The sequence below is a fragment of the Lactuca virosa genome, chromosome 5 (genome assembly GCF_052849685.1).
Source record: "Lactuca virosa cultivar CGN04683 chromosome 5, Lactuca_virosa_CGN04683_v6, whole genome shotgun sequence".
Lineage (NCBI taxonomy): Eukaryota > Viridiplantae > Streptophyta > Magnoliopsida > Asterales > Asteraceae > Lactuca > Lactuca virosa.
Genome location: NC_136430.1, coordinates 426,997,279 through 427,012,725, shown reverse-complemented (window position 1 = coordinate 427,012,725; position 15,447 = coordinate 426,997,279). Strand labels below are relative to the sequence as shown.

Below are 15,447 nucleotides of genomic sequence, written 5' to 3'. Positions count from 1 at the left end.
TATCTTTAATCATTTGTAATAATCTTTTTGATAGACATCTTCTAACAAAGTATGAACTTTTAAGATTATCCAACAGAAGGTTTCCAATAATTAAAATAAAGAAAAAAAAAACTATGTAAAATGCTTGGGTTAACTCCATTGATAGACAACTTCTGTCCTTTCACTCAAAAGATTGATAAAACTGTACGTGCTTGTTTTAAGTAAAGTTGATGGGGAACATCATTATGTATAAATTCTGCTCCATATTAGAAAGGTCATCAGAAAGCAATATTCTTATCAAAAGCTATCCCATTAATGCAGGGTATCAGGAAAATTTCACCACGATATTCAAAGGGTCCAAACCAACGTTGATTGTTCAAGTTACAAATTATTTAAACAAGTTGATGGTTTAAATCAGAAGGCATAACCAAATTCTGTTTTAAAATGGATGGATTCAATTGCAGAATTCATGGGAAAAGAAACACTACTAAAGCAACAAAATCAAGGCGCATCAACAAAGCTGTAAGAAATCAAATCGAAAGGTTAAGTGAACTGAATTCATGATCCTGATTACAGAATGGCAGATTGTGCCATTCATCAATGGATTGGCCTGTACAAAAGATGCAAACCTTGTCTGTGCAACAATGGTGATGCACAGTAAAAAATCTCAGAAAGTAGAACATAAAATATTTAAAAAAAATAAATAGAATAAAAAGACACGATGGAAGCTAATCTGCTAAATGACATAGACTCTAAATTTGGAAGGAGCATTTTATCAAACACTTGGTGAGCGAAGGAGGAATGAAAGTGAAAGTCAAAAGATGGGAGTTGGGGTTGATGAGGACAGTGTAACCACCGAAGTATCAGCCAAGTCCATGAGAAGATTAAGGGTTCGCACCTTATACAGTCAATGTGCCGGTTGCTGCTCTGATAAGTCAGCCCATACGCCACCCTTTCCCTGTTACAGGTCTGGATGGAAAATAGATATTCCAGTGGCTTGCTCGCTCTTCAAGAGGTCGCCACCAGCGCACGGTGGTTCTTGCACTCGGGCCCCCGTCAGTTATTTATACCGTGGATCCTAACCGACACCATTCAGAGACTGCCAAACGCCGTGCAATAACCATTTCAATTAATGCATCGTCGCCGCGAACCTTTAGAGCCCGACCCGACCTTCCCCTCATGGATTTGGACAGGGAACCTCCATAGTCTGTGTCCCCTTTCAACATCCCTCCGAAACCCACCTTAATGCCCCCACTTGGGTCATAGACTCGCGCAACCGAGTCCGGCGACAATGAAGCTCGAACACTGTTTATAGACCCTAATAAGCTCTTCTCCCTAGGCGATGTGGGATGAGAAGTTTTCCTTTTTTTAATTAGGCAACAAAAAATAGATGGAGTAAGCATATTAAAGTTAATTATATAAAATTATAAAGTATTAATCACAAAAATGGTAAAAAGAAAGAGAAAAAGGCAGACTAATTTTTTTGTTTATTTTTCAAAATTTAAACAAAAAATAGCTAGTAAATTAGTAATGATTCTTACAGATGTTATTGTGAAAATTTTATAAAATGATATGTTTTTTAATATTTTTGTAGAAAACGTTAGTGAAAATCTCAAACATCAACAAAAAAAAATCGGTCCTAAAACTAGATGAAAAAAAAATCAATTTTTGTTTTCACAAACAACGTCTATGAAAATCCATGTATTATCTGTACAAAAAAAAACATTTTTTTAATTTTTTTTTTTGTGTGTTGAAAGTCTTCTAAAATCATTTTTCATAACAAAATAAAGTTTATTATTATAGTGTTACCTACAAAAATAACAACAAACAAATAGATTTTGCAGTGTAAATGATATTTTTGAAGATTTCTAACACAATAAACTTCAAAAATTATGTTTTTTTTTTTTTTTTTTTTTTTTTTTTTTTAATTTTCGCATGTAAAACACAGATAACATACACCAAAACTCAAAAGGATAAAACCTTTTTGCATCGAGTATTCTAACACTTAATTCTGCGGTGATGAACAAGAATTGTGTACATCTTTAAATTGAAATTTTCTAGAATCTACAAATCAAAATCATCGTCACTCTCGATCTTCTTTCCAAATCCTTTCGGTCCAGCTCTTGCTCTTACTCTCTTCTTCTTGCCACCTTTCTTTGCTTTCTCTGCTTCTTCTTTCTCAAACTTATCTTTCTCCCTTTTCTGTAAGAAATCTGTTACAGCTATGTAGATAACCTGAAAAACACACACACGAACGAAAACTTCAAATTACCCAAAAATACAGTTTGGCTTCTAAAGTCAACATGACACTTACTGGAACTCAAAACATAAGTCTGATGGGATTATCTAATTTCCTCAAATATTTGAAGTAATATAATCGAATTTGGTGTAACATATAATTCAAGCTCAAAATGATACTACATTTGTTACAGATTTCATCTACACTTTTCGGTTTGAGATATTTTGTTGAAAATCTAATGAGATTATCAAAATTGCTCAAAACATTTCTAGAATTGATATGAAATTCGATGAGCATACATGTCAAGCCATCAAAGAATGTATGTACACTTTGACTTTTGAAGTCAATCATGTCATCTTTAAAAACTGGAAATCGATACCAAATTTGCAGTAGATTAGACCTAATTTTTTTTAAATTTTGTTATGATTCTTACGAGAGTACTGGGTTTATAAATTTTATGAGTAGCTTCAAAGAACAGATACCGAATTCGATACCAGAAAAATTGTCTGTTTGACCTCAAAGTTCGACCACCCCTTTTCTTGTCTAAAAATTTCAGCATTATGATAATTTGTAAATGAAATCAGCCCTTTTGACCTCAAATCTAAACCAACAGCTAAGAACTTTAAAAAAAATGTGGAATTGCATATGAATATTCATGATCTAACGACGTATACAGTACCTTACCCCAATAGTGAGAACTGATAAGCCAACAAAAGCAATGGAAAGAAGAACTGAAATAACGATGGAGACTCCATCACCGTTATCGGAGGCTGTGGAAACAATCTGATCGGTGTTTTCAGGGGAACTTGCTTCAGATAGCAGAAAAACCCCATCCGTAGTAGCGGAAATTGGGCGGATTACGGCGGCGCGGGGAGGAATTACAAGGCGGGGGATGCAATTGGTTCTTGGTGACGGAAGTATGAATAGCGAAGATTTAATTGGGAATCCGATGGCATGATATTTCAAAATGGGTAATGGTGGAAGAGATGTAGTTGCAGCAGTTACCACCATTGTTTCATCTGCTTTCTGAACCACACGGATAAAGTTTTGAAGGGGTAACGACTAACGACGTACGTCACCCCAGACGGGTTACATTATGGATCGCGTTTGAGTAGACCTGTCAATTGGGCGGGTTTGGAGCGAATCATCCTGATCCAAACCCGTTTAAAAAAATAAAAACATGACCCGCCCCGCTCCAATAACCCTCAGGGTCTTTAATAGTCGAATCCATACCCGTATCCACCGAATCAACGAATACCCGACCCATTAACCCGACCCTTTTATAATATTAAATTTTCATAATATTTATGTGTTCTACAAAGTAATAATATTTCTCAAAAAGATAAAATGTCTACTTAAACAAGATGTACATTAATTAATACTCAAAGTCCAATACAATAAATATCACATTTTACGAAGACATCGAGTTATATATATATATATATATATATATATATATATATATATATATATATATATATATTAAATGGGGCAGGTCATAAGTGGAGCGGATCGACAATGATCCATACCCGACCCATTTACTAACAGGGTAAACGGAAATGGATCGTAAACGGGTAAACGAATCAAAAATTAAAATCCAAACCCGTTAAATTCTTACGGGTTTGGAGCGAATCAGGGTCAAAACCCGCCCCATTGACAGGTCTAGTTTGGAGCCCATGGTATATTCCGTTTTATGTAATCTGTAAGATGAGATAATATGATTTTTTTTTTCTTAAGAAATTTAGAGGTTGATACAAAAATAAGTTAGAAAATTTAAATAGCTTTATTTGGCAAAATAGAAAAAAAAATTATATTGACATTGTAACGAAGTGTATAAAAAATAATAACAAGTCTTGATATACACATTGACTATCATAATAAGAACATTATGAACGGTCCAAACATCTTTGATAGCAATAAAACTCTCATGTCATATGATTTGTTTTTAATAAACATAGACGCATCTCATATACAAAGTATGCATCATAAGCTATCGATGTACCATATGGCATTAGGGGATATCAATTACTGGACGATGGTCGGGAGCGATCCTATCCCCATTGAGAGCATCATATTGATCTTTTGCAGGGCACCAATGTATCACATTAATCCAACATATAGGGATACTATATAGTTTTTGTTTGCTTTTTCCATGGGATGTTGACAATTGACATATTGCGGGTCTATGGCCTTGAGGGTTCCATCTCTGATTAGACTAACAATTTATATAGATAGTTGGGGGAACATGTAACTTTAGACATATTTCGTTATATAATGTATATGTAAGTGGATATTATTATGATTTTTGTCTCTGTTTTTTAACGTGTAGTTATGTAATATATTGTTTTAGTTTAACGCAAAATATGTGAATATTTCATTAATACAAAAAGCTACTTAAAAAGAGATTCAATACATATAACTAACTATTCATTAAAAGGGAATTTAGTTTTCTCGCAATCGATCCATTTTTGTTTGAGGAATATATCACTCTCCATGTGATGTAGAAATGAAGTTAGTTTACTTGAGTTTTTTTATCAAGCAACGATAGTTCTACATCTTTTACTTCCTCATCGACACATGCCTTTTTTCGAGCATCTTCTCATCTATCCACTTATTCTTATCTTCCATTTCCTATAAGATGGGCTCCTTATGTTCATAATATCTCATTGTCATATCGAAAAACCTTTTAATCACTTCTCCACGCCATCGAACATTCAACCTGGTAATATCACACATCTTTTGGTATTTGCATTCACTCCCTTCATCAAATGAGGTTGAATGTCATTTCAGTTTAGCAAGGATTCCAGATAGGCATGAATGTTAGCGGACTATTGTATTTGTAATTTAGTGTAGGCCTTTTGTATTGTGTTTGTATATTCGACCTCCTTCGTATTGGGCCTTCACTGTATTTTGTAGATGTATATATTGGTGATTAATAGAAGATATGTTGCATGGGAAAATACCTAGCTTCATGGTATCAGAGTGTAAGATCCTAACCCTAGTCGTCTCCTAATTATTCTTATGCTTATATCTCAGAGAGAAAAGTCTTCTCTCTGATCTATCTCCAACATGTCTGCACTCACAAAAAAACCTTCCTCTACAATAAACATCAATCATGATGTACCTATTGTTGTTGATCTAGATAAGATGAATTATGATATTTGGCGTGAATTGTTTGAGATTCACTGTATTGGTTATGGAGTTATTGAACATCTTGTTCCTCACGTTCAGCCTCAGACTTCTTCTGCTGAGAAAGATTCTGATAACACCATTCCGATCATGGAAACACAATGACTCTATAGTCAATTCATGGCTTTACGATACTCTATCTCTTCCTCTCCTTCATCTCATCTTCACAAAACGAACTCCGGCTTATGAAGTTTGGGAGACAATTGAAAAGTCTTCTGTGATAACAAGAATAACAAAGTCATCCAGCTTAACAATGAGCTCATAAATATTAATATTAGTGATTCTTCAATGGTTGACTATTGCAATCGTGTTAAAGCTTTAGCAGATCTTCTTGAGAACATGGATGCAAAAGTTCCAGAAATCAACCTAGTCTCCTACATGTTGAATGGGCTATCAGTGAAGTACCATCACATTGCAACCACCATCTGACATCAACAACTGGTCCCATCATTTTGAGACACTCGCTCTATGTTGGTGCTCGAAGATCAACAACTTGTTTAGGATGAGAATCGCACCGCCTCTATCACTCACTCTGATCACACTTCGTCACCCATAGTCATCGCCACTGACTCCACTTATCAAAACAACAACAACAATCGAGGTGGATTTCGTGGAGGACGGGGCAGTCAGAGTCACAGAGGCGGTCGTGGCGGAGGAAGGCACGGTGGTTGACAGAACTATGGATGGCAGCAATAGCAACAAATGTCGCACAAGAACAGCAGACCACCCTATGTATCGTTAGGTTGGGCTTATGGGTGGTACCAGATTGCGTCTCAGTCGGGTATCCTGCCTCCTCCTTCGGCCCCATCTGCTACTGCTCATCAGTCCATTGGGCCACGACTGTCACAAACCCAACAGAGCTCTCATCAGTTTTTTAGGCCAACATCACCTAGCCTATTTATTCAACAAGCATTTAATGCATCCCACCAGCCTCCGATATCGTCTGATCATCCCACTACACTCCCACATATGTTCAACACTATGTCTCTAAATGACCCTGGACATGCAAAATGGTACATGGACACCGGAGCCACCTCCCATCTCCAATCAGATGCAAGTATACTCTCATCTATTTCAGATAAAAGAAAACATTTATCTTCCAGTGTTTTAGTTAGAGACGAATCCTCAATTCATGTAACCAATCAAGATCACTCCACCATTTTGATAAGTGTCCCATTTGGCACCTTAACGTGAAGAATGCATTTCTTCGTGGTCACCTTCAGGAGATTGTATACATGCAACAACCACCTGGTTTTCGGGATCCATCCAAACCGGATCATGTCTGTTTACTTCAGAGATCTCTATATGGTCTCAAACAGGATCGATACACTTGGTTTCAGTGCTTTGCTACTTTTATCTCACGTATTGGTTTTGTTCATAGCAAGTGTGATTCTTCTCTCTTTATCTTCAGGAAGGGTGGTCACATTGCATATTTGGTTATTTACGTGGATTATATTATCGGTGACATTCCCATTTTTACGGTCAGAAAATACCTTTTTATTTATGCTTATTTTAAAACATATATTATTATTATTGCAGAATTTGTCTCATAAAAGTATTTCCGAAGAAATGTTTTATATTGATTTATTAAAAACTTGGGATGTCATAACTGATACAAGAAACATAAGCATAAACGCAATCATTACTGGCCTTACAACATCTAATGGCCTAAATTTCCTCAAATTTCTCATCGGATCCAAACATCATATACCTTTGCACCACTACCTGTGATGCAAAGAAACTGAGTGGGTCATGTTGGGAAACCTGGTGAGTACATAGGGTTTTCAACCCACAATATTATACTTAATTTGTTATATATATTTTGAATCAAACTAATAACCCAATTACCCATTCCCGTTATTCTCACTCCTTGATCCTAAACCGATGATCTCAAAGGATCTATCCTAAAGGATCTCTAAGTGAATAATATTGCTTCGAGGATTCCTTAGCAATATATGCTAATAAGATAATCATGGGGTGAATAGAGTACCCACATGAATAATTATTTCATACCTACAGTTCGTAGTCCTATCTATATGAGGTTCCATAACATCCCCATATGTATGAGGTTCCATAACATCTATAGGTCGAGGACCTGCCCATGTATAGTTCAGTAACACCTACTGGTCATAGACCTGTCCGCATACGGTTCATCAAAGCCTACAGGCCACTGACATTCCCGCATACAATTTATTAACACCTACAGGTTGTAAACATGCTTGTGTACAACTGATTAACACCTACAGATTGTAAACATGCCCGTGTACGATTGATTAATACCTACAAGTTGTAAACCTGCTCGTGTACGATTGATTAACAACTACATGTTGTAAATCTGCACGTGTACGATTGATTAACACATACAGGTTGTAAACCTGCCCATGTACGATTGATTAACAACTACAGGTTGTAAACCTGCATGTGTATGACGTATAAACATCTACAGGTTGCAAGCATGTCTATGTTTGACCTGAATTGTCTAGAATGGTTTGTGGTCATCGTCAATACCCTACTAGGCGACTACATCGCTAGTCTAGTAGTACTATAAAGGTTACGACATTTCATTATTATTTTCATCCCTCTTTACCCTTCACTACCCCATATATTATAAGTATGAAAATACGTATATCATCAAATAAAATCATCTCATATTGTTTCATCTAGATCAACCTCTTGTGTTTTTCTTGGCTACCCAACCAATCACAAAGGATATCGATGTCTAGACCTCCACACAAAGAAAATTGTCATCTCTCGTCACGTTGTCTTTGAAGAAACCATATTTCCCTTCGGATCTATGACTTCCGATAATGCTCCTTCATATTCGTTCTTAGATCATGTGAGTCCTCCTATTTTTTACTCTCCTTCCTCGGCCTCTCCCATCAACGAGGATCCTCCAATCATCGATGTGTCTCTTTTTTCCAAGGATCGGCAACTTCCCACTGTCGTGTCTTCCGCTACCACTCTCAAGGAGGTGCCTCCTCTCCTACGACTACACCAATTGCCGAATCACCCATCACGGCTGACCCGGCCTCCTCCATGCCTACCACTCCTCACAACCAGCACCATATGGTCACTCATCTCAAATGTGGCATTAAAAAATAGCCACACCAGAAACTAAATCTCCATTTTGACTCCACTTCTCCTATTTCGTGAACTTATTTACAGGCATTTAAAGATCCCAACTAGATAAAATCAATGAAATAGGAATATTGTGCTCTTATTAAAAACAAAACATTGACTCTCGTACCACGTCCACAGGGAGCTAATATTATTAATTGCATTTCGTTATTTAAAAAGAAGCTTAATTTGGATGGTACGTTGTCTCGATACAAGGCTCGTCTTGTTGCCAATGGTCGTAGTCAGAGACCTAGAATTAACTGAAACATCCCAAAAATATAGACCAAAAATTTCGTTTCAATTCAGTAGTAAAAACCATCAATATCATCCATCCCATAAAAATCATAACCATGTATCTCAAAAATATCATAATATCTGTCAATGTATCAAAATCATATGTCAAAAATCAGAGTAAATCCTCCCAGGCTAAAAACTGTGGTGTGTGTCATGCAGTCATCCCGAGCTCTTCCCCTTGCTAGCGGAAGTACCTGAAACCTAACTGAAAACTGTAAGCACGAAGCTTAGTGAGTCTCCCCAACTACCACATACCATACACATATCACATAAACATATCTTGGGCCCCGCCCCTGCTACATCGAGTCAAACTCGGCATCGGCTTTCCCGGGCATCGGGCCCCGCCCGGTATGGGGCCCCGCTCGGCATCGAGCGTATCTCAAAATACATGTGAGCATAATCAAATAATACACATAAGCCTAAACACATAACATTAACCTTTAAACATTCCTCGGGCCCTGACCGGCATCGCACCATAATCCGGTAACATACTAACATTCCTCGGGACCGCCCCAACATCGGACCGAAGTCCGGAAACATACAAGTACAAACACATGCAATAATCACAAAGACATCAAGCATACAAGCATTCCTCGGGACCGCCCCGGCATCGGATCGAAATCCAGAAGAGCATATAAACATACATCGGGCTCCGCCCGAGTCCGAAACTACTACTTGCTAAACGGGTCAGCCTTGGTGCCTTAGACCCGTTCCTACTGGAGGAAACTCACCTCGTATGCTAGTTGTGAAATCTCGTGTGAGGAATCTCTGAAGGCTGCTCCAACGACTCCTTAGCTATCAATTTCACAATAACACTTAATCAAAAACTTGGTAATCCTTCTTAGGGTAAAATGACCATTTTACCCCTAGTCAAAGTCAACATCCAAGTCAAAGTCAAAGTCCAGGTCAACTCCCAGCCGACTCAACTCGTCGAGTTACCTCCTAACTCGACGAGTTCCCATACTACTCAGACTCGTGATCAACCGAGTCAACTAGTCGAGTCCCTTCACCGACTCGTCGAGTTCTAGCTGACATAGAATCAGGACAACCCGACTTCAACTCGTCGAGTCCCTTTCTGGACTCGCCGAGTTCCCCTGTCTGTTTGGGCTATCTTAATGGATTAAGCCCCTACACTTCAGATCCAAGCTTCATACTTTACATAAACTCTGAAAAATGTCCTTTTAAGGGTAAAGTTTCTAACTTTACCCATTAATACCTCTTCTTAAAGGGTTTAGCTCGAACTCTAATTCCTTGGGACCTAGAACTTGGTCCTTAAGCCATCCATACACCAAACTAAAGCTTACAACCTCAGATCTAAACCCCTAACATTACTTGGACACGTAAAGTTCCCACCTTTGTCCACATGCATGGCCTTTTGGGGCTAAAAAGGCCAATATAACACTCTATGGCTTGCATGGGGCTCCAATGGCATAAAGTTTACACCTTTATGTCACATCAGCCCCTCTAGGTCCTAGATCTGGAAGAATACCCACTTGGGTCGATCATTCTCCAAAAGCTATCATTCTTGGACCAAAAACCCTCATAAAGATGGACATAAAGAGATCTAATGAACTAATAGCCAAGATAGAAACTTGATTACCAGAAAATGTAGCAAATGGTGTGTAGAAACTTGATTACCAGAAAAGCTATATTCTTCTTCTTCCACAAGCTTCAAAAGTACACAAAGATCACTCAAAATGGATCACACTCTCAAATAAAGCTCTAGGGTTTCGTGGATTAGGGTTTAGGACAGGGAGGTTGGAAATGAGGCCAAGGGGTGGGGTTAAGGAGCTTAAATAGGGTGCAAAAACCCGAAATTAGAGTTTCACTCTGGCCGATCTACTCGCCGAGTCGAGGGCTCTTGACTCGTCGAGTAGATAGCTTAAACCTCGCGTATATTATGCCCTCTACTCGACGAGTTAGGGCCACCGACTCGTCGAGTTACCCTTTCAAAACAAATAAATTAATGAGTTAAATACATACCAGGAACCAGGCGTTACGATTCTCCCCCATTTGTCTTAGACTTCGTCCTCGAAGTCTTCTGCGTCTGAAAACAACTCCGGGTAGTGCTCCCTCATCTCCTCCTCGGGCTCCCACGTTCCTCAAGGTTTTCGTCTTGCGATCCAAAATCGCCACCAGCCTCTCAATGTAATTCAGGCTGTCGTCAACCTGGATATCCTCCAAGGGCACAATCGTTGAATCATACACTAAGCACTTCCGCAACTAGGAAACATGGAAAGTGTTGTGGGTCTGACTGAGCTCTGCTGGTAGATCCAACCGATACGCCACCTTGCCCACCCGAGATATAACCCTGAAAGGACCAATGTACCTGGGGCCCAACTTTCCCCGTTTCTGGAACCGGATAACACCTTTCCAAGGTGACTGTTAGGCGTGTCAAGCCCAACAAATAAAGGGGTACAAAATGACTCCAAAAACACTGCTACTTTGCACTAAAAATGTAATGCAAGGTAAGAAGGGTCGATCCACAGAGACACGGGACAAATGCTTATACCTTTTTGCGCAAGGTACAACAATGGTCACATAAATGGGGGGTTGGTATGCAATAATTTAAACAAGAGGATAAGGCAATAAGTAAATGATCAATTAAATGAAACAAATTCAGGATTTGTGAGAACTCCAACTCTATGCAAGACAATTTAGCAATGTGATTCCAAGGATGAAATGATATCTACTCAATTCCACCTAAGTTGGTACTTGAAAGTGTTAACAAGCTCTAACATTTCCCATTCACCAAGTTGTCAAATTCAAAACAAGATCTTTGAAAATAACCTAACCTTCTAATTTAAGTCTAAACAAGCTCTTAGATAGAAATCAAAAGGTTGCAATAAGATTTATGTGAATGTTACCAACAACATCCAATACTTCTCATAGGCTCGGGAGCGTAAGAATGTGTGAATAAGGTTTACACTAAATTCATTTAATAGAAATCAGTTTAGTGATTGTTACCTAGTCCAATTTACAAAACAATTACGGATTTTGCAATTAGATAACTTGAACGACCTAACCCTAATTTAAATGGCCAATAAGAATCATAATTAGAATCAAACATTCGATTGAAACAAAATCAAATTCACTAGATAGAAATTGAAAGCAAACATCAAGTCACATGATTGAAATCACAACTAAGAAGTCAAGACATGAAGTTGGAGAAACTAGGGTTCTAGCCACTCATAACTAGAACAAGATCACAAATCTAGAAAACGAAATTAAAGTTCTTACAAATTGTCAAATGTTCCCAAGTGTTATTCTACTTCAAAATCCTCAAGAAAATCGCCTTCTCTGCTCCAAAAGTCGACCCCACAAATTAAAAAATCGGTTCCCCCCTTTAAGAGAGAAGAAAAACTGCTTTTTAACCCACAACCACGTTTACACGGCCCGCGTAAATTAACACGGTCGTTTACGCAGCCCGTGTAACCGCAAAAAATAGAATGCTCAAACTGCCTTTGTAGATTCAAATTCGCGACCCGCGTAAACCCATCCCTTACGTTTACACGGCCGTGTAAATCCCTGAATGGCCAAAATCTTCAGTTCTTCAATATCTTCGTCCTCGGTGCTCCGCAAGTCCTGAAATCTTGTCCACATCTTTTAGTCACCTCCTCAAGTGAGATCCCACCTCCAAAAGTGTGCGAGTGAAATAGTATCATGGAAAATCCCGAAAAACATGCAAAATGCATGAGCTTAAGCCTAAATGCAATGAAAATGTGTGGAATAAATGTGCAAATAGGTGCATAAAATACACCTAACAATGACACCTTCAGGAGGACCATATCGTCCACCTGAAACTCCAAGTCTGAATGACGCTTGTCGCGTAGCTCTTCTGCCGACTCTAAGCAGTCTGGAGCCTGCTCCGGACCTGCTGGATCCGCTACGTAGTCTTGATTACTACCTCAGTACTCCCCATGACTCTCTGACCGACCTCGCCCCAACAGATTGGGGTCTTACACTTCCTCCCATAGAGCATCTCGAAGATAGGTCGGTGTATGTTGGCGTGGTAACTGTTGTTATACGAAAATTTCGCTAATAGAAGATATGTATCCCAACTGCCACCGAAATCCAAAACATATGCGCGTAGCATGTCCTCGAGAGTCTGTATCGTCCTCTCGCTCTGTCCGTCTGTCAGAGGGTGGAAAGCGGTGCTGAAGTGGAGACGAGTACCCATCTCCTCGTGAAACCGCTTCCAAAACCTAGAAGTGAAACGGACATCTCGGTCTGACACCACCGAGACCGGCACTCCATGTCGTGTCACTATCTCGCGCACGTATATCTCAGCCAACTTCTCGGCTGAGATACTCTCCTGGATCAGGATAAAATGAGTACTCTTGGTCAACCGATCCACGATGACCCATATCATATCTACTCCATGTGCGGTCCTGGGAAGCTTGGTAATGAAATCCATAGTGATATCTTCCCATTTCCACACGGGAATGTCCAACGGCTGCATCTTGCTGTGGGGGCGCTGATGTTCGGCCTTGACCTTCCTGCAGGTCAAGCACCGCTCCACGTACCAAGCAACGTCCCGCTTCATGCAGGGCCACCAGTAATCAGGGTGAAGATCCTGGTACATCTTCGTCGCCCCGGGATGGATAGAGAACCTCGACTTGTGAGCCTCCTCCATCAGAACGTGTCGTACTCCGCCCCTGTACGGAACGCAGACCCTCCCATGCAGGTTCAGCAACCCTTGGTTGTCATAATCAAACGAGGCCACTCGGCCTACAATCCGCTCGTACTTCTGGCACTCTTCCTTCAGGCCCTCGACCTGCGTCTCTCTAATCTGCTCCAGTAATGGAGTAATCACTGTCATCTTCAGGCATATTTCTCGAATCGAAGTCGTCACCGCCTTGTGGCTCAGGGCATCGGCTACCACATTGGCCTTGCCCGGGTGGTAGAGGATCTCACAGTCATAATCCTTCATCACATCTAACCACCGACGCTGCCTCATATTCAGATTCGGCTGATCCATGACGTACCTCAAACTCTTGTGGTCCGTGTAAATGGTGTTGGGTTTTGAGCATTCTAACACTTCCTAAGTGTACATGCAACCCTAATAAACCTTGGATCTATGTTTGTCTAAGGTACATGCAAAATATTATTTTCCAAGGTTTATAATCTATCTAGCATGGCATGGGGTACTTTTAAACATAAAAGAACTAGATGAGTTACATACCTTTTGTTGATTGTTGATTCCTTGGAGTTTGAGAGCCAAGCACCAATAATGTGAATGCCTCAAATGGAAATCACAAATCACCACAAACTTGGAAAATGTATGAGAGAGTATACTAACTCTTGATTTTGGCCACCACACTTACACACACATTAGTGTCTTTTTCATGCAACATAAGCTTGTTTATATAGTGTGCATGGTTAGGGTGAAACCCTAATAACCCATGTCTTTTCCTCTTCCAAGGATCCATGGGTTAAAAGCTTCATGGATCATCCATGGACTTCCATATAAGCTTAGCCCATTAACAAATGAGCATTAGCCCACACCATATAAATACAATAGCCCATGATTTAATTAGTCTTCCTTTTAATCACTAAATCAATTCATAATTAATTCAAGATTAAAACTAATTAAATAACATGACTTTATATTAATATATTATAACTTATAATATATTAATAAATCGTAAGTATACAATTCTCATAAAATTATCCATAAACAGTTTGGGTGAAGTGCAACCCAAATGGACCATGCCGGGTCGGGTCAAGTATATACCAAATAAGTTATGGACTTAGACACCTTTATCCAACAGTCTCCCACTTGGATAAGTCTAATAACTGTATTTGCGTATGTTACTTTAGGAACCAACCAGCAATCGTAGCTCTCGAAAACTCTGTTGAACTATGAAGCGCCATTTTAGATAAGTGATCATATAATCCACCGTTCTCATGATATCAGCCGAACAAATACATGGAACAACGTCGTACTTATTGTCCAGCAGTTTGTTTCCCGATTTCCGATTTGTTTGACAAAGAACTAAATTGAACACATCAATTAGGTTCTGAACGGGCCCGGTACATAGGTCAAAACAAAATCATCGAGGGGCCCAAATATCGCTTCTAATCCTCCAAGGACTAGAAGGAACAGATAAAATTCAACTCATATACTTGTTTCTACTACTTGTTGAATTATACACAAAGGCACGTTTTATAACATCAAGTTACTGATGCGTTTATGTGCAATCAATGCACAACCAACTCATAGGTAACAACTCATATCTCTAGGTTTGAAGACTTATATGATATTACCGTCTCACGATCACTCGAGATAAATTCCATGAAGTGATGCAAGTGAGCGTGGGTTGAATCCAATACTCATAACTTATGAGCACTCATGAGTGTTGTAGCCATGTCCAACATCTTAGACCTCTACAACCAACTCATGACAGTCTTGATTCATATCTACTTCCAACATATGACCGACTGTGGATGGTTTGAATAACTTAATCATTCGGAAAGAATAACCTAGTTATTATGGAAGTCAAAACATGCAAAGTGAAACACAATAATAATCGAATCCAATATGGTCTCAGAACCCTTTTGAATATAAATAAAACCACCTTTTATTTATCACCATATTGATTACACATTATTCATTGTATAATGTT

At 39.0% G+C, this 15,447-nt stretch overlaps 1 protein-coding gene across 1 annotated transcript; it reads right to left on the bottom strand.

The window, feature by feature from the left end:
* Positions 1-1,944: 1,944 nt before the first annotated feature.
* On the bottom strand, positions 1,945-3,296 carry LOC145112925 (uncharacterized). Its single transcript, XM_079049038.1, has 2 exons — positions 2,903-3,296; positions 1,945-2,214 (listed from the first exon to the last, which is right to left on the bottom strand). Exons 1-2 carry the CDS (start codon positions 3,227-3,229, stop codon positions 2,044-2,046), a joined length of 498 nt encoding a protein of 165 aa, XP_078905164.1. The 5' UTR covers positions 3,230-3,296; the 3' UTR covers positions 1,945-2,043.
* Between the last annotated feature and the right edge of the window lie 12,151 nt (positions 3,297-15,447).

What these genes read in the sequence shown, in the direction of transcription:
- LOC145112925 (XM_079049038.1), bottom strand. Translation starts at nt 3,229, where the DNA reads ATGGTGGTAACTGCTGCAACTACATCTCTTCCACCATTACCCATTTTG. An exon ending in TATCAGTTCTCACTATTGGG is followed by an intron (nt 2,215 to 2,902) that starts GTAAGGTACTGT and finishes TGTGTTTTTCAG; the next exon opens with GTTATCTACATAGCTGTAAC.